The following is a 20,400-nucleotide window of genomic DNA, read 5'->3' as shown; positions in this document are numbered from 1 at the left end:
GTAAATTTTTTGTGGGTGATTTTGTGCTTCTGTAATAAAGAATTATCACTAGCTTAATTACATTATATATGACATACAATATTATATGATTCAAAATTAATAACTATAGGTCAAGTTAGCAATATCTCATTTTATAAAGTACATATGTATATTAAAACCTTAAATTGTCTCACATTTTTAAAACAATTTGCAATCCAACCCAATCTGTATGAATGAAAAGTCTATTGTCTGTGGAGTACTGTGGTAACTGTGGGGAGAAATACAAAATTTAATTAAAACATGCTTTCCTATGAATATGAGGATATGTTATATTTGTAGATAACTATAGTACAAAATAATTCATGATAGATGCATGGAGAGGTACAAAGCAAAATATTAAGAATGAGGTCTCATTTGAGGGGGTGACAAGGATAAGGAAAGACTTCATGAAAGAATTAGTATTTGAGTTAAACTTTAATAAATTGATATGTATTCTACAGGTGAAAAATATTTCAGAAATAATATGGAGATTATCTAATCCAATGACTTCATCTTGCAGATGAAGAAACAATCCACCCCATTTCACCAATGGAGTTAGCAGCAAACAAACTATAAGATTAATAATTATATTCAATGATCTTTTCATTCTTTAAAGATAAGAAAAATCAGTAATATGGATTAATTGTCTTGCTATCAGAGAGGACAAGAGTTTTTGGACAAGAATCAAGAATGGCTAGTTTCAATTTTAAACTGGAATGTATTCTCTCTTAGTCTGCTTAATTTCTTCTTTGCTGTGCCAACTGAGAGTAGAGTTTTTTTTTCCCTCTATAAAATGACATTTGACATTGTTAAAACAAAAATTTCCCTTTTGTTCTACCCAAGGTTATGATAACTTTACAACCATTTACAAAGCCTGTTAGGATCACTTGAGATTAGAGAATTTATAGCAGAGTTCAGAGAATTCTCAAAGGCTTTATCACTTAGGAGTGAGAGAAGACTTCATTTCAGGTTTACAAAGTTATAGGAAGAAAGGCTTTTGACAAGGCTATTGAACCTGTGCAGATAAATGACAGAAAGAAAACTCAAGAGTAAGTTCAAAAATGTTTCTAAAATGGGACACTTTTTACTTGGTGGAATGCAGTAGGGGATGGGGGGAAAATCCCTCCTGTCCTGTAGTTTGATAGAATATTACATTTTTTTTCACTGAAAGAAATAAAACCAGGGCTAGCTTTGATGAAAAAATGAATTCTTTATAGCAGAGTTGGCATATAGATTCATTGTAAAGTGAAAAATGTGACCAAATTATAAAAAAAAAATTGAGGTATCTTTTGAATTAATCAAATTCTATTTTAGAACATCATGCTATGCTAAACATTCTTTTTACAAGAGTGTAATATATTTTTCTACTATAAAGTCTTTGCTTTTTTAACTTAGAAAATAGCTTTTTACATTGTAAGATATTATTATGCTTTGTATAATTGAAAAAAGATATAAAGCTTTCTAATCTTTATTAATGATGAACCTATGATCCAAAGTCAAAGACATCAAGGAAATCCTTTCTCAGCCAGTGATAATAATAGCTAGAATTAATGCCATTAAAGTTTGCAAAGTGTGTTACATGTGATTTCATTTGATTCTCATAATAACACTGTGAGGTAGGGGTAATAGTCCCCATTTTATAGATGAGGAAATTGAGGCTGAGAAATGTTCAATAATTTGCCTAGGGTCATACACCTAGTACATATCCAAGCCATGACTTGAGTTTGGGTTTTCCTGATTCCAAGTTCCATATTATATCCATTGTATCACTTGGCTACCCCAAAATTCAGAATTAATAGTAAGCCAGTTACTCACATGCCATGATTCTTTGGATGAATCTCTCTTATCTGTATTGATATTCCTTCCACTGGTAGAGATCACAACCCATCTATTTCTTCACATTCTATTTGCCTCTAATCCATATTCACAAATCCTCCAAGGAGTACAGAAGGCTTCCTTCTCAGTCTTTTAAAAATATCCAGAGAAGCACTCACTCTATTTATTTAATATCTTCTTATCTTTTCAATAATTTGAGAATGAATTACTTGTCACCCTTAAAATTGTCACCTCCATTGAGGATTTCCTATGTTTGATTTGATACAGTTTTCTTCCTATCTTTATCTTCTTTAATGTAGTTTCTACTTTCTCATAAAGCACAGTGGGAACCAAAAGTTGAAGAGAAGTAGTTCCCCTGTTACTGAAGAATAAAACATTTTGTTTTTTAAACTTTGACATATCTGCTCCCTTTTTTTGCTTCCAGTTTTATCATTAAATGCTCTTGGGGTGATCTGACCTAATTCAGTCTCACCCAAATTTTCTGTAGACTTTTTTTTAACCTTTACTACTTTTTTGCAGTTTTATTAGATCTTGCTTGAAATCTTCTACCATATCATTCCATAAGGTTTTGCAAGTGATTTTATATGCCAAATTCAGGTTGTCCTTGGCTGCCTTATTTCTTACTTGACAAGGAAATTATTTTCTAACTCAATGTAATCTTTGTTTATAGCAATTGCTTTATATTTGTTAAATTCCCATAACACATGATGATGATCTATTACAACATATTTTTTATTTCTTGTTCTGTTTCCCTTTGAGAACATCAGTAACTCTTTTGAATAAATCATGTTGAAGTTATTATAAATATATACTATATCTTCTCATCTTTACTTTTACTTGTTAGGCATTAATGTTGATTTTTGCTCTAAATCAATTGTTTGACATCATCCAAACAGCTGGTTCAAAAATTACTTCCAATTGGTAACCAGCAATTTCTTGTTCCTTTAAATATACCTAATTTCAGTTTTTGTAATGTTTGGTGTTCACTATGTCCAGTACCTTATACTCTTTTCATAAAGAATATGTTCATGATATATGGGTGTGGGATTTCTATGTGATCCTTTGCCTTTATTTCTTCAGGGATATATCTCTCCTGAATCATATTTTTAATCATTTTTTTTCTGTTTCTTTGTTCCATGAGTTGCCATAGCCAAAGAATTCATCACTTAATTGTGGCTAACCATCTTGGTTATGAACCTGCATAATACAATCTTTGACCAGATTTAAACTCACAGTCTTTCTATGATGATAGAATCTGCCAGAACTTGTGCTCTGCTAACATAGCCTTCAAGAACCAAGGGTCACCTTCAAGCTACAATGAAGCTTTAGAGTTGGATGGGGGGAGAGGTAATTTGCTATTACAATTACTGATTAAATCTACTGTATACTTTTCAGTACTTATGCATATGCAGAAATTATTCTTTTAGTCTGTGATCTGCTTTCCCCTTATATCCCCCCACATTATTAATTATTTAAATTTTCTTTTAAAATGTGTTAGCATAAAATTGATGCAGACAAGATTAGAAGGGAAGCAACAAACTGGGAAAACATTTTTACATCCAAAGGATCTTTTAAAGGCCTCATTTCTAAAATATATAGAGAATTGATTCAAAATTATAAGAATTCTCCATTTGATAAATGGTCAAAAGATGTGAACAGACAATTTCAGATGAAGAAATTAAAACCATTTCTAGTCATGAGAAGGTGCTCTAAATCACTATTGATCAAAGAAATGCAAATTAAGACAACTCTGAGGCATCACTACATTCTCAAATTGGCTAAGATGACAGGAAAAGACAATGACAAACGTTGGAGGGGATGTGGGAAAACTGTGACACTAATACATTGTTCATGGAGTTGTGAAGTAATCCAACCATTCTGGAGAGCAATTTGGAACTATGCTCAAAGGGCTATCAAACTGTGCATACCCTTTGATCTAGCAGTACTTCTACTGGGTCTGTATCCCAAAGAGACCTTAAAGGAGGAAAAGGAACTCACATGTGCAAAAATGTTTGTGGCAGCCCTTTTTGTAATGGCAAGAAAATGGAAACTGAGTATATGCGCATCAATTGGAGAATAGCTTAATAAAATATAGTATATGAATATTATGGAATATTATTGTTCTATAAGAAACGATCAGCAGGATGATTTCAAAGTGCCCTGGAGAGACTTACATGAACTGATGCAAAGGAAAATGAGCAGCACCAGGAGATCATTATACACGGTAACAACAAGATTATACGATGATCAATTCTGATGGATATGACTTTTCAACAATGGGATGATTCAGATCAGTTCCAATGATTTTGTGATGAAGAAAGTCATCTACACCCAGAGAGAGGACTATGGGAATTGACTGTGGATCCCAACATAGCATTTTCATTCTTTTTGTTATTGTTTGCTTGCATTTTATTTTATTTCTCATTTTTTCCTGTTTGATTTGATTTTTCTTGTGCAGCAAAATAATTGGAAAGTGAGGTTTTGCAAGGATTAATGATGAAAAATTATACAAACATATCTTTTGAAAATTAAAAAGCTTTAATAAAAAAAAAAGATGTGTTACTATATTATAATTGCAATTAGAGACTATTTCTTCCTGAATCATCCAGGCTGGAAATATATAGCCTTATTCATTTACTAATTGTTATAGCTTTTATCTGCTCCAATTTTTTAACCTGGGTTAACTCATTCTTCCTTAAACAGGCTGATGGATCCTTGTGTATATATATATGTAGACATTCATATGCATATAATACCTTTATGCATGCATGCACATATTGGATATCACTGATTCTCTATTAGACACTTCAAATGGTGTGTCCTGGAATCATCTCAAAATTGCCATGTCTAGAACAGAACTTAGAAAATTCCCCCCAAAATCTACCCCACTTTTCTGTTTGTTTATGTATAACAATTAAGGTTAAATAATTTGCCCAAGATTGCACAGCTAGTAAATGTTAAGTGTCTGAGATTGAATTTGACTCAAGTCCTCCTGACTCCCGGGTCCATGTTCTATCCACTTATGCCATCTAGCTGCCCTCAATTTCCCCTATTTCTGTTGAAGACATCACCATTCTTTGAGTCCATCACTTTCCCAAACTGGGCATTATCCTTGACTCTTCCCTGTCCCTCACTTCACATATCTAATTAGCCCCAAAGCTTGATATTTCTACCTCCACATCCTCTTTTATATCAGATCCTTTCTCTCCATTCACATAGCTATCCCCTTAATTCAGGTCATCCCCCTGTCACCTATAACCTATCACCTAGACTACTGCAACAGTCTTCTAGTTGGCTCTCTAATTGGCTTCCCAGCTTAAGCTTCTTTTTCATTAGGCACACTCTGACAAAGTGATTTTCATTGAGTACAATCTTCTTCCCAATATCCTCTAGTGACTTCTTGCTCTCCAATCCAATACAAACTCCTTTGTTTATTTTATGAAGCCTTTCGAATCTTTTCTTCAACCCAGCTTTTCTGCATCATTGGACACCATTACCACTTCTAACTTCAATCCATCTGAACAGGACTTCTCTCTCATTCTCATAACAGTATGCTAAGTCTCACCTCCATGCCTTTGCATTAACTCTCCCTTGCCTGTGATGGATTTCATTCTCAACATTTCCCTTCTTCCTTCAACTTTTAGATGAAGCACCACTTTCAACATTTAGCCTTTCTTTGCTGATCCCTTCAACTGCTATTGCTTTCTCTCTCAAACTACCTTACATTTAGTTATTTTGCATTTATTCTGTTGATACTTATGTATGCCCTTGTTCTCATTTGGTTAGAATAGAAGTTCTCTATAAATAGGTATCGTTTCATCTGTTGTATTTGTGTCCTCAATACCTAGCACCGTGCCAGACACATACTAAGTGTTTAATAAATATGTTAGCTGATTGATATGTAGAGTAAGACTGAGAAGTCAGCAATGACAGTGAAGTTTCAAACTGGGTGACCAAAAGGATGGTCATATGTTTGACAGTAATAAGGAAGATTTAAAAGATTTGGTGGGTGGGAAAGGAGATAGTAAGTTCTGTTTTAGATACACTGAGTTAGTCCAGTCTAGTCAGAGCACAGAGCACATAATTAATACCCATAAGCCTAATCTAAAAGTCAGGAAAAGTATGTTAAAAAAAAACTCCTCTAATTATGCAAAATAAAATATTTAAGCAATATGCTATCTTTCAGGAGATAAGTCTTTTTTATATAATATTTTACCCCATGTTATGTAGATAGACACATAAATGTGGCACAGTTCTATAAGAACAGTGTCAGGAATATTAAAGCTCAGAAGGAACTGATGTTGTCAAAGGAAGCTGAAGAAAAAGCTTGTTGAAAATTTATGTTTTTGTGGAGGATGGAGAGGGGATCAAAAGGTCAAAACACTGTTGTAGGTGGGAGAATAACTGATAACACAGATAGCAGATTTTCTCAACTTTGATGAAGTATTGTGCTCATTTTAAAATATATTCTATTGATGCTTTTTTTCTTCATTTTAGTCATTTAACAACCCTCCCCAAGATTTAATAGTCCTTTCTTCTAAAGAAAAAAACTGGATTACTTTTTTCTATAACAAATGATTTCAGAAGAGTCTAGCGTCTTATATAAACTGATGCTAAGTGAAGTGAGCAGAATCAGTAGAACATTGTACATAATAATAGCAAGATTATACAATGATCAACTGCTATGGACTTGGCTCTTCTCAGTAATACAGTGATCCAAGACAATTCCAATAGACTTGGGATGCAAAATATCATCCGTAGTCAGAGAGATAACTATGGAGACTGAATATGGCTTGAAGCTTAATATTTCCACCCTTTTTGTTTGTTTCTTTGTTTTTCTCTTTCCTATGGTTTTTTTTCCCCTTTTGGTCTGATTTTTCTTATACAACATGACAAATAGAAATATGATGAAAAGGATTGTACATGTTTAACCTATATCATATTACTTGCTGTCTTGAGATGGGGGAGATTTTGAATTTTTTTAGTTTTCAACATTTTCTTTTTTAAGATTTTGATTTCCACCTAGCTATGTGATCCTGGGCAAGTCATTTAACCCCAACTGCCTCAGAAAAAAAAAATTTTTGATTTCCATTTCTTTCTTCCTCCTTTCCTTTAGTCCCTACCTTCCCAAGACAGCAAACAATCTGATATAGATTATATATGTATAATCATATTAAACATGAAATGTTTATTGAAAAAAATCTGATGAGTTGAAATTATTTAAAAACCAATAATGGGTTTGAAAATGCCTAGTTAGACCTCAGTTCAGAATTGACTCTAATAGAAATGGCTTCCTAATATTTGGGGACTTAATCCAATGAGAAGCATACTTTACTAGCATGTAGCTTTGTGCATTCTCTTCCTCTGATGGAACCATATACATACTTCTCAAGGACTTATGATTCATGAAAATACACATTTTTGTAGGCTGAAATTATTATGTATTTAAATTGATAAATTAAGTGTAGGGTTTTCAAAAAGTCAGATTTTTTTGCCAAAAAAAAAAAAAAAAGAATCAATGGTTTCACTGGCACAGGTACTCTTTTTAAAGATTCAGCACAAAACTCCTCACCCATGATCCTCTGTACTTCCCCAAGTTCTTGTTATAGGCAAAAAAATAAAGATTTATCAAGTAATATCCAGCTTCCGCGGTGAAGAATTTCGGTTTATCGAGTTAGACCTGGAAGAAACTTTATTTTATTTTTAAAAAAATTTTATTATTATAGCTTTTTATTTACAAGATATATGCATAGGTAATTTTTCAGAATTGACAACTGCAAAACCTTTTGTTCCACCTTTTCCCCTCCTCCCCACCCCTTTCCCCAGATGGAAGGTTGACCAATACATGTTAAAAATGTTAAAGCATAAGTTAAATACAATATATGTATACATGCTGGAAGGGACTTAAATGCCATTTAATCCAACTTATTTTTACAGATGTTTAAACTGAGAGGACTTTAAAAATCAGTGGCAAAGCCTAGACCTATACCTTGTGTGCTTTGATTATAAATCCAGGGTACTATCCACCGTACCACACTGCTTCCCTTCAAATGACAGAGGTGGTGGTTAGAATTCAAAGCTTTCACAATTTACTAAGACTTTCAATTTGTTCTTTGTAGAACCAAGCATTTGGGGTCTGGTGGGTTTAGGCTTTATATTGCCCTCTAGTGACAGGTACTTTGAAATGCCGGGCCCCAGGGTTGTCAAAAAACAAAACGGAAAAGTTAAGTTTATGAATTGTCTCTTCTTATTTAAAAAAAAAAAAAAAAAAAAAAAAGATAACCTCCCCCCAACTTTGCCAACTTAGGCCTATGAACTGTATCAGATCAACTGAACAGGCATTGCCTGCTCTGTGAAGCACAGTCGTACTCCGGGATATATAGAGAATCTTATGATTCTGTCCTCAATGAGCTTGCTAAGAAGAAATGTAGACCTTATGAGGGCCTTCTCTGATATTAAGAGATATTTTATCTTTTAAAACTGAGGATACTGCCTCAATTACCGCTAAATTGCCTCCTTTCAACCTAGGACCAAGTGTCTTAGGTCATCAGCCACGTTCTCCCCCTGCAAACGTCGGCTCATGAGGGAGAGAATAATTGCCACTTTTGCTTTCACTGGGATTAAGGCTGGAAACCCGCAGACTGCTGGATTTCTTCTGTCAGATAAAGAATCCAGATGGGGAAGGGATGATCCTGTAGGTCTCTAGGATAGAGACTAGGCCGGGTTTAAGAAGTCCCAGGCCCCGGAGCTGCCTTAGAACAGGTTGACTTGGGCTTTAAAGAAGCCACGGCCCACGCTGCACTAGAGTCCGTGGAGTGAGAGGGACATAAATTCAGACACTTCTCCCTTCCTATCCGACCCCTCCCCCACTCCGGGATCCTCAGAGGCAAGTGCTGCTGTCTGTGAGCCCCCCTTCCCGAGGGTCAGAAGTGGGGGGAAGTGGTGGGCGTCCCCAGGTGTCCAGGCCAGGACGAGTCAGAGAAGGAAAAAAGGAGTGGGACACACACACACACACACACACACACACACACACACACACACACACTCACTAACCCTCACCCTCACCCTCATACTCACACACACAGACACAGAGTGGGGGAAGCGCGGACCCGCCCAGCTCCGGGCGCTCCTTGTTAGCATTGGCTACGGCCGCCGCCTCCCGCCCGCCCGGAGCCTGTTGTTGCACGATGTGTACATGGAGCTGCTTCCTCTCCCCCTGACTGTTGCTTTGCTCCGGGACCCGCTGCGCCCAGGTATCCCAGCTCCTGCGGCTCACCCTGATCCCGGCGTTCTGCCCGGTGGTCCACGCCAGCCTCGCCAGCAGCAGCTTCACTGCCGCAGGGATTGCCCAGGGTGCCTACTACTGGAAGACTTGGTCGCCTGAGGGGGTGTGGTGGTGGTGGTGGAGGTGGCAGTGTGTGTGCGTGCGTGTGCATTTCGGATATTTGCCCCTCACCCCCTTTACTCCACCACACACTCCCTTTGGCTTTTTCTGCCTTTCCGCCTCTGGCTCCAGCCGAGTGAACCATGTCTGCGAGAGGTGAGTCAGTGCAAGGGGAAGGAGACCACTGTACCGTGGCGGATGAGGGTCTGCAGCAGAGGCTCGGTGCCGAGTGGGGGAGGGGAAGAGCAGCAGGGCAGGTGCAGAGGGGTTCACTTGCTACCAGACATACCTTGAAGGCCCTTTGCCCTGCCCGAAACTTTGGCAGCAGAATTCAGGCTCTGGACGGACAGGGAAGCCGTCCCCCTTGACCTTGAGTCCAGTATGTCTGGGCGAAGCCTTCAGGCCAAGATCGGTGCACCGTTCACCTGTATAACCTGCCGGCCGGGGCGGAGGTGCGGGGGCAATGGGGCAGGGAGGTTTACTGCTGCGTGATTCACTCTAGAGCTCTCCGAAGGTTGGCCGGCAAGGGGGAAGAGATTTTTTTCCCCCCTCTTCGCGTTACCATTTTGCTGGGTGATGGAAAGAATCCAGGGTTTGATGCAGCAAGATTTAAAGCTGCAGTGTGTGTGTTTCCCCATCCCTTTCCCTTTTTTCTTTTTCCAAGTGAAATTCCCATTTGGGTTCATCTTTCCATTTTTTCCCTTCTTCCTCCACTCACTTCTTTCTGAAATAAAGGTAGTCACTGCGGGTGGAATTAGATACAAGGAAAAGAAATCAGCATTAGCATTCCTCTGCTTTTCAGCAAGGGCAAAATGACTGAATTTCTTGCCATCTGGAGCCAGAGATGATTCTGGGTAGAGTGGGTTAGTCATAGCTCAGTGGCTGTTACTATGAGGGAAATATTAAAGATCAAGTAATTCTGCAGCTTGTGAGCAGTTGTAATGAAGTGGTTTGCTTGTTTTGTCATAATTATTTAAGGAAAATATTGATTATTTTTAGAAAGTGGATTTTTAAAATGCTTTTATAAGCACCTCTTCTTCAGACACAATGGACAGAACTTGCACAAGGAATTACAGAGATATTTTAAGGAAGCTAAACTTTAATCTTACTTTGGGGGGAAATAACTTGACTGTGAATACTTCAGTACTATGTTTCAGAGTTCATTCCAGGTCATATAGTAGATTAAGAAATCACCTTTCCAATCTAAGGACAGAAGATTTTGCCTCCCATTTCTATATTGCCATTGATTTTTCAGTCACTTCTGTTTTGTGCTAATTGGTTATAATATATTTGAATTGAAGGAAGTACAGAACTTGAACACTAGGGAAAATGACCAGAATTTATTTGCTTTGTAGACTGTTGTGAGTATGAATGGTGGTGGGGATCTTCAGGAGTTTTTGCATGCCTTTAGGAAATTATTCCTAGGGTTCCTGTGTGTATAGAAGAAATATATATAGCATAGTAAAGATCTGAAATGTAACACTGACACTTAGAAACTTCTAATGATGGAAAGTGCATAAATTGTCTATTGTCCACACTTTTTCTCAGATTAGAATTAAACTTATGACATTTTGTCTTCCCCTCAATCCTCAGTACATTGTCTGGGAGAGTTGTATTAGGGAATCCATGGGAGTACAGTATGGTCTCAAGAAGTTTCAAATTCCTTGAATTAGCTTCACTCTATCACTAATATGAAAATATGAAGTTCTAAGTTTTTTTCTTCCCAAATGTAGGAGATGGAATTGAAATCTCTTTATCAATATCAGTTTTGTCCTGCATGGATTGGGTCTGGAAACTTACACCCACTATAGACCAGAAATGGGCATGATGATTTTGAGGAAATCCATAGGTTTTTCAACCCGTTGGACTCTATAGGATTTAGAGGCGATAAGGACCTTAAAGACCATCTAATTCTAGACCATTATTTTTTACAGGTGAGGAAACTGAGACTCAGAGAATCTCAAGACATGAGATTTGCCCATGTTCACCTGGGAAAGAGAAAAAATAGATTTGCCAAGGTCACTTGTTAAAGGTTTATTACATTTAGAATCATCTTAGTGATCATTTATTAATGACATATAATTGAGGTGGGAGGTGGCAAATACCTCTGAGCCTGTTATTAAATCGGTCCTTTTAGACTACTGCTTCTCTTTCATTATTGAGTACCAGAAGTTTCTTAACTTTACATTTATTTCATTTTTTATGAATCATTTCACATAATTTCATTTATTATGACTTACCAAATAGATTAGCATCTGGATCTGATGAAATTAAGACAGGACCTTGGGTGTGGCACATTTTCATGACTGGGAGTCAGCACTAGCCTAGTAGTTTTGCACAAAGAGCTTTTCATTGCTCTACAGTAAGCACTGAACAAAGAAGAACATTTTTTGGGGGAGGACAGGTGGGCAAGTATGATAGAAAAGTGTAAATCCATTGTTTTTAATGAAAAGTTTCAAAGAACACCAATGTTGACTCAGAGAAGCTATCTTTTTATTGAACAATAGCAATCTCTATCCTCTCTCAAAACAACAAAAACTAGAGTTAAGATCTGGTAGTTACTCTCTGATTGATTTGCCCAAGATTATACCAGTAGCAAGTAGTAGAGCATCCCAGTTCAGGCTCTACAGCTTGTGCTTTTTCTGCCATCTTCTTATACTATCCCTCTGCTAGATTTGAAGGTAACAGAGTTGGGATGCATGTAAATTCATCTCAGATGCATGAATGCAGAGCAAGGACACTTGTGTTTCTTTCCCATGTGGTGCCCAATATCATATATTTCACATGTTGTTCAGTCATTTCAGTTGTGTCCAATTCTTTGTGACCCTTTTTGGAGTTTTCTTCAAAATGATGCTGGCATGGTTTATCATTTCCTTCTCCAGTTCATTTTACAAATGAGGAAACTGAGCCAAACAGGGTTAAAGTGATTTACTCAAGGTCACACAGCTAGTAGATGTCTGAAACCAGAGTTAAACTCAGATCTTCCTGACTCTAGGTCTGGTACTCTATTCACTGTGCCACCTAGCTGCCCATATATTACATAGTAGATGCTTGGAAAGTAATAGTTGCTTGGTTGGTGGAGAAATTTTCTTTCCATTCTTTCATTTCTTCTCCTATTTTGTACTCAGCATAGTATAACAGAATTAAGACTACCTCTAACTCCATCTGGTGACGGTAAATTACTTGGTCTCTCTTTAAGTCTTAATCCAGGCAATTGGACCCCAATCTTAATAGTAACAGTTGACATTAATTTGGTGGGTGTGTAGAGCATTCTGAATTCATTGTCTTATTTGATCCTCACAATGTCTTTGTGATCTAGGTTGTAGAATTCCAGTAAGCTAGTATTTATTAATCATGTGTTTTATGTTTGGCATTGTGCTAAGGTACTGGAGATAAAGGCAAAAGTGAAAAACTGTACCTATTCCCAAGGAGCTTCTATTCTGCTTCTGATGCAACATATAAATGCAAAATAATTTGAGGAGTGAAAGAAAAATAAAAAGAGGGGCTCAGGTACAGGAGTCGAGCCTTGAAAAAAGTTAGAGATAGTAAGACATGAAATTGAGGAGCCACTACCTTCTAGCTAAGTATAGCAAGCAGTACAAAATTAAGAAGGTGGAGATGGAATATTGGGTTTTGAAAAGAGCAAGTAGGTCAGTTTGGCTGAAGGAGAACAGTGTTATAATCCTCATTTACATAAGAGGAACCTGGAGCTCAACGTACTTAAACAACTTACCTATAATCATATAATTCCTATTGTCATATGGCTAGCAAGTGGAACTAAAAATTTCCTCAATCAATAAGCAATTACCAAGCACCTGTCATGTGCCACAAATTAAAAAAAAAATTAAGTCTCTAATCTCAAGAAACTCACAGTCTAACAGGGGAGAAAATATGAAAACAGTAATATGTACAAATATATATTTACACACAATAGAATAAATTGGATAGGATCACCAGAAGGAAGGAACTATAATATAAACAATTGATAAAGGGTTCTTTTAGAAGATAGTATTGTACTTGGGAGTTTGTACTTTCACTTCAGAGATCTCCTCTTAATTTGTCACTTGGGACACTCTCTCAATCCTAAGAAAATAAGAAAATGAGGAAAGCCGGAAGGCAGAGAAAATTGCAGGGCTGGGAGACAGCCAATGAAGATGCTCAGAATTTAGAGATGGAATATCTTGTTAAAAAAAAAAAAAAAAGAATAGCAAAGAGGCCACATCAATGGATTGCAGTATATATGAGGTGAAGTAAGGAGTAAGAAGACTGAAAAGATGGTGGTGATGAACCAACATATGAATGGTTTTAAAAGCCAGAGAATTTTCTTCTTAATCCTAGAGATGAATAGAGGCCATTGTAATTTACTTATTGGAGGGTGGGGATGACCTGGTCAGATATGTGCTTTAGGAAAACCAATTTGATAACTAAGTGAATTATAGGGGGAGAAACTTGAAGCAGGCAATTGCAATAGATCAGATATGGTGATATAAGATATAAGATATTGAAGTGATGATAGTGTCAGGAAAGATGTTACAGGGAGTTAAATTAACAGGATTTGGCAACAGATTGGATATTGGATGGAGGTGGGAGAAATTGAAGAGTCAGAGATGATACCTAAGTTACAAGCCTATATGTCTGAGAGGATGACAGTACCTTTAATAATAAGAGGAAATTTAGGAAGAGGGGAAAGTTTGTGGACAAAAATAATGAGTTCATTTTTGGACATATTAAATTTAAGATGTCCATTGGTTATCCCATTTGAGATATTTAATAGTAAATTGAAGATGCAGGACTAGAGATTAGAACTAAATATGTAAATTTGAGAATCCTTAACATTGAGATTATATTGAGTTTCCAAGAGCTGATGAGAGCATCAAGGAAAACAATATAGAGGGAGAAGACCTAGGACAGAGACTTATGAGACACCCACATTTAGAAGGCATAACCTGAAGAAAGATCAAGCAAAGTCAAGTCAAGTAGATAGGAGAAGGCTCAGGAGAGCAGTATCTTAAAATCCTAGAGAGAAGAAATCATCAGGAAAAGAGCATGATCAACATAACAGTGTTACAAATTGCATAAAGATTAAGAAGAACTAAGAAAAGACTATTAGATTTGGCAATTAAGAGATCATTGGTAATTTTGGAAAGAGTAGTTTTGCTTGAATGATGAGGTTGGAAGTCAGATTTAGAAAATTAAGAATGTGAGTAGAAAAGAAATGGGCATCAATTGTAGATGATTTTTTCAAGGGGTTTAGACACAAAAGGGAGGAGAGATATGGGATAAGAGCTAGTGGGATGAATAGATGCAGAGGGAATTTTTTGAAGATGATGGCTTTATAGGCATGTTTATAGGCAGTTTGAAAGCATCAGATAGACAAGAAGTGATTGAAGATAAGTGAGAAAGTGGGTGATAGATGGCAATCTGCTGGAGAAGATGGGATAGAATGGGATCACATTGGCCAGAAAACAGTCACCTCTTCATGGAAATTTTCAGACCCAGAACTATTTCTACTACATTATTCTCCTTCCCAACACAGTACATATCCCGAAAGTCTTTTTCTTATTGTTTGTGAAATAATTTCCTATGTCAGTAATTCAATCTGGCCAATATTTAAGAAGTAATTCCATGCAAGTCTCTGGGGGGGATATAAAAACAAAAATTAAAAACAATCTTTACCTTCAGGGAGCATTCATTCTACAGGGAATAGAACCTGAAAATATAAGTAAATACAAGAATAATTGAGGAGAGAGAGATAACAATAACCAAAGTATCAGGAAAGGCAACTTGGTGCAAATTGGCACCTAAGGTGAATAGGGAAGGAACTTAAGTGATTGATGAGAGGAGGAGGTATATCCCAAACTCTGGGAGAGAGTCTGTTCTAAGAAATAGAGTAAGAAAAATGGATACTGAGTTTGGCCAAAGGGAGTTCTCCCTCTTCTGACCCGTTCTAACTCAGAACATCTATTTTGCCCCCTTAAGTAGCAGAGAGAGATGGGTAAGGTGGAGTAGAAATTAAGAGATTTCCTTTTAATTTGTCACTCAGGATACTCCCTTAGTCCTTAGAAAATAAGTCTTTTCTTAGTTTTTAATGACAGAAATATATTTTAATTTAAGTACTTTCACTGAACTATCTGTTCTGTATGTATGTGTATTTGCTCTAAGGGAATTTATGAAAAGTTTAGATGGAATATACACTATTTTTGATATTACCAATTCTTTTCAACTAGAAAGGCTTTCAGATCATCTCTGATATAAATCTTCTAATGCTTGCAGATTAATAAAATCTTGCTTGGGAAAGTGGGGATTTGAATAGATAGTTGTTTATTCTTTAAAATGTAGATTCTTTTGCAATTTCCTGTGTACTCTGTTTTAATGCATTTGCAAATACATATAAGCAACACATACATGTTTACATATATGTAAGTATATCCCCAATGGATACAAATGTATATTTGTACATATCCATATAACACTCTACTTCCATAATGTCAGCTTCTTCCTAGAATCTTTTTTCCCTTCAGGGATCTGGAGGAAATATGAAACAACTTGACTTCTTTCTTAAAAGTGAAAGCCAAAAGACTATGGCCTTTTTATATATATATAGTTCTCATTGATTCCTCTCCTAATATAGGTGTGGAACATTGAATAACTAATTTCAGACAATGTGGAGATTTATTTGCGTGCAAATGACTCTTTGAACTAAGGAATCACACACACACATTAACGCCTGTATATGCATACTGAATGCAACTAGGTGGCTCAGTGAATAGAGTAAGAAGACGGGCCTTTAAATCCCATCTCTGACATGTACTAACTGAGTGACTGTGGATAAGTCACTTAATCTTTGCTTCAGTTTCCTTATCTGTAAAATGGGGATTAATAATACCACCTGCCTTCCAAATAATTTTGATTTTTACTTATATGCAATGTGCTTTCTGTTAAATTACCTAGTTCTCCAGCATTGAGAGTAATAGTACAATGAAAGTGCTGTGCTACTTGGAGTTTGGTTTGTTTTTTGTTTGGGGTGAGGGGAATGGGAGGAAAAGATCTAGATCTGTGAGTTCATTAGTGTGGAAGACTTCCAGTGTGGAAACATGATCCTGTAATAGAGATCAGCAACTCCTATAATTTACAACCTACAGTTGCATACAACGCAAAGAGGTTAAGTGACTTGGCATGATACAATTAGTGTAAAAATTTTATATAAAAAAATTGTAAACTTTAAAGAATTTTACTGGTGATGACAAATACCTTACAATTTTGATGTTATGAGAGGACTTCATGTTTACATATATTTCTTTTTATCTTCCTTCCCTCTAGTTTTAGGTTCAATTCCAATTTAATCCACTTCAACATGAAATAAATATATAGGCATTTTCCATGTGCACTCATTCCATGTTGCCTAATAAAGACTCATACTTTATCTTTTTTATAAAAGATTTTTCAATAGTATTTTATTTTTCCAAATATGTGCAAATGTTTTTTTTTAACATTTGTCTTTGTAAAATCTTGTGTTCCAAATTTTTATCCCTCTCTTCTCCCCTTCCACCTCCCTAAATAATCTGATATAGGTTAAATATATCACACTTATTTCTTAGAATTTTTATTCATTTTGAGCAGCTAAGTAGTATAGTTTATACTGTCTAGCCTGGAGTTAGGCAGACCCAAGTTCAAATGTGGCCTCAAGACATTTATTATCTGTGTGATACCAGGCAAGTCACGTAACCCTGTTTGTCTCAGTTTCCTCATGTGTAAAATAATATGGAGAAGGAAATAGCAAATCACCTCAGTATTTTTGCAAAGAAAACTACAAATGGGGTCATGATGAGTTGGACATGACCAAAATGACTGAACAACAACAAATAACATTATCTTTAGTTGTTTATTTGTTGAATTCTCCTAATGTCTGAACTGAACAAGCAATTCATGTACTGTTTGGCTCTCTGCTTTAAGAAGTAGTCTTCAGCAACATAGCACTTATAAAGATATAACCTATCTGTACATCACTCCTGGATCAGTGTCCACACAATCTCTGTAACTAATTTTATGTATTTGTCCTCATACACACAAGTCTTTGAATTTTCTAAAGGATCTATTCATTGGTTTTTCTTTTCCTCCAGCTTTTTCCCTTACCAAAAAAATTTCAAAGGTAGAGAACTTCTCTGTACTTTTACAGTGTAGTCTGTAAACTCTCTTTATCAAAAGGATCAGACATGGTGTTCTTTGCTGTCTGTCACATATGCCTCATAATCTAGAGGACAAATGTCAACATTCTGTCACAGGAGACAGCTTGAGGCTAAAGACTATTCATGCCTTAATTGGGAAGTGAGCTATGTTAATTCAGACCAAAGAGAGTTCATTGAATTAGTAGGAAGATTAATGTGGATAAAATAAAAGTATGAGTTCTGAATTTGGAAATCCATAATAGGATTTGAGCATGATCACAAATCTTCTTATTTATAAAAATATATATTTTTTCCATGCTCACTGAGAATTGAATGGAAGGGATTTAGTTGCTTTCTTACTTAGGCTAGGAATGAGGAAGAAATTTCTTACTCTAAGAATCAAAGGATATGTTAACAGAAGCAGGAATATGTATATATATACATATACATAGATGTATATATATATATATTTTTTTTCCTTTTTAAAGTCAGCTTGGATCTATGTTCTCTTTCTGGAAAAGGAACATTTATTTGCTTATTGTTCACATTTGTGTGTCAGTGACTCAATAGTGGCTCTAGCTCACAAATACATCTGGGGCTGATGTATTCTTTGGTTTTCGGTGATTTTTTTTTCCCTATCAGTCCATTATTGATTATCTGCATTGTTTCCTTTTGACATCTACAACAAACCTTGAACACAAAGCTGGCTTCCCCTCACTCTTAAGAAGACTTTTGGACTATTTCTCTTCACCAGAAGGTAGCAAGTGGCAAATATCATTAAAATAACAAATCAAATTAAATTTAGCGTAAGCAAAATATTAAGAAAATAAACATGCTACAAACATCACATGCATCCCAAAGGAGGAAAATCCTTTTGAATTATTTGTTTGGGGCAGGAAGAGGCAGAGATAATATACGTCATGTTTCTCTTTCTCTTCCCCAAATAATAGAGAGATAATTGAATAGGGATGGAGGGGACAAAATCCCTAGTTTATTTTTGTCCTTGCACATTTTATATAGATGGCTATATTTCTTCTATGGATTGTGTGGCTCATAAGTAGCCTTAAGGGTCAAATTGTTTCTGTGACTCAATTTCCCTTTTGTCTAAGCTCCATTTGATCCTATGTGACTTGGTACTGTTACTCTATATCCAATGTGAAGAAACATAGATATAGATACTTAATAGAATTATTCTTCCCCTCTCACCATTATGGCCATTGTTTTTGTTCTGTTTTGTTGTTTTAATTTTGTTTTAAAGTGAGGGAAAAATCATGAAACAATTACTCCAATCAGATGTGTTTATACTTTGTTACTTTCACAAAAGAAAAAAAGAAAAGGTTTTGCTTTGATGGGATATATTGTCATAAGATTCTTTTCCAGGGATATTGAAGATATTTACATGATTTCATAAAACTGGAGAACAAAGGGAAGTGACTTTTTCATGTCTATTCTGAGAGAGGTTATGCTTTCCCCAGTCATCAATAACTTCCCCCCCCCCCCCCTGAGGCTGGGGTTAAGTGACTTGCCCAGGGTCACACAGCTAGGAAGTGTTAAGTGTCCGAGATCAGATTTGAACTCGGGTCCTCCAGAATTCAAGGTTCATGCTCTATGAAACTAAACTAGATGAAAATTCAGCAATCATCTTGTGCACCTTCCCTTCCTCCATTTTAAAGGTGATAGAACTGAGACACAGCGAACTAAAGAGATTTACTCTGCACCTTCCAGCTTATTAGTGGCTGAGGTAGGACTAGGACTTGGGTACAAATCTCATCTCTATCACTTATTATGTGTGGATCTCAGGCAAGTCATTTAACTTCTTCAGGCCTCAGTTTTGAAAGAATTGAACTACTTGACCTCTGAGATCTCTTCCAGTTCTAAATCTATATTCCTATGATTTACCTGACTTCCAATTCAGTGTTTTTGCCGTTACTACTTTTCTTATATTTACTTCCTTTCTCATCTTTCTCTTTTCATTTGAAGTTTGATTTTGAGAATGATGTCGGATCTGTCACTCATTCTTCTTTTATTTTATTTTACATAACAGTAGCTATTATAGCAGGTGTTTATTTAATACTTGATTCCTCATTTATAAAATAATAATGATGATGAAGAAGATGATGACAATAACTGACATTTATGTAGTATTTACTATGTGCCAAGCATTTGTTAAAGTACATTACAAATACCATCTCATAGCAGTTTAAAACTATGCTCAAAAAGTTATCAAACTGTGTATACCCTTTGATCCAGCAGTGTTTCTCTTGGGCCTATATAACAAAGAGATCTTAAAGGAAGGAAAGGCACTCACATGTGCAAAAATGTTTGTGGTAGCCTTTTTGTAGTGGCAAGAAACTGGAAATTGAATGGATGACCATCATTTGGAGAATGGCTGAATAAGTTTTGGTATATGAATGTTATTGTTTTATAAGAAACAATAAGCAGGATGATTTTAGAGAGGCCTAGGAGACTTGCATGAACTGATGCAAAGTGAAATGAGAACCAGGAATTTTTTCCTGGCAACAAGGATTATATGATGATCAATTCTGATGGATGTGGCTATTTCCAACAATAAGATGACTAATGTCCATTCCAATGATTTTGTGATGAAGAGAGCCATCTACACCCAAAGAGAGGACTGTGGGAACTGAATGTGGATCACAACCATAACATTCTCATTCTTTTTGTTGTTGTTTGCTTGCATTTTGTTTTCTTACTCATTAACTTTCCTTTTTGATCTGATTTTTCTTGTTCAGCATAATAATTGTATAATATATTTACACACATTGGATTTAACATGTAATTTAACATGTGTAACATATATTGGATTGCTTAACATCTAGGGGAGTGGATGGGGGAAGGAGGGGAAAATCTGAAACAGGGTCAATGCTATGCGAGGGTCAATGTTGAAAAATTATCTGTGCATATGTTTTGAAAATAAAAAGCTTTATAAAACAACAACAAAAGCAAATAACATTTCATTTCATCTTCACAACAATG

General features: G+C 36.0%; 1 protein-coding gene and 1 pseudogene across 1 annotated transcript in view; both read left to right on the top strand.

Annotated features, from left to right (window-relative positions):
• Positions 1–8,560, top strand: part of LOC141552982 (large ribosomal subunit protein uL10-like) — a 38,251-nt pseudogene extending 29,691 nt beyond the window's left edge.
• Positions 8,561–9,083: 523 nt separating this feature from the next.
• Positions 9,084–20,400, top strand: part of ABLIM1 (actin binding LIM protein 1) — a 389,888-nt gene continuing 378,571 nt past the window's right edge. Inside the window, exon 1 of the mRNA XM_074295681.1 lies at positions 9,084–9,394. Within this exon, the coding sequence (XP_074151782.1) occupies positions 9,382–9,394 (13 nt within the window). The 5' untranslated portion in view covers positions 9,084–9,381. The remainder of the gene's footprint in view (positions 9,395–20,400) is intronic.

Source organism: Sminthopsis crassicaudata, chromosome 2 (genome assembly GCF_048593235.1).
Source record: "Sminthopsis crassicaudata isolate SCR6 chromosome 2, ASM4859323v1, whole genome shotgun sequence".
NCBI lineage: Eukaryota > Metazoa > Chordata > Mammalia > Dasyuromorphia > Dasyuridae > Sminthopsis > Sminthopsis crassicaudata.
Note: the sequence above shows the minus strand (reverse complement) of the source record. Positions and strands in the feature narration are given on the sequence as shown.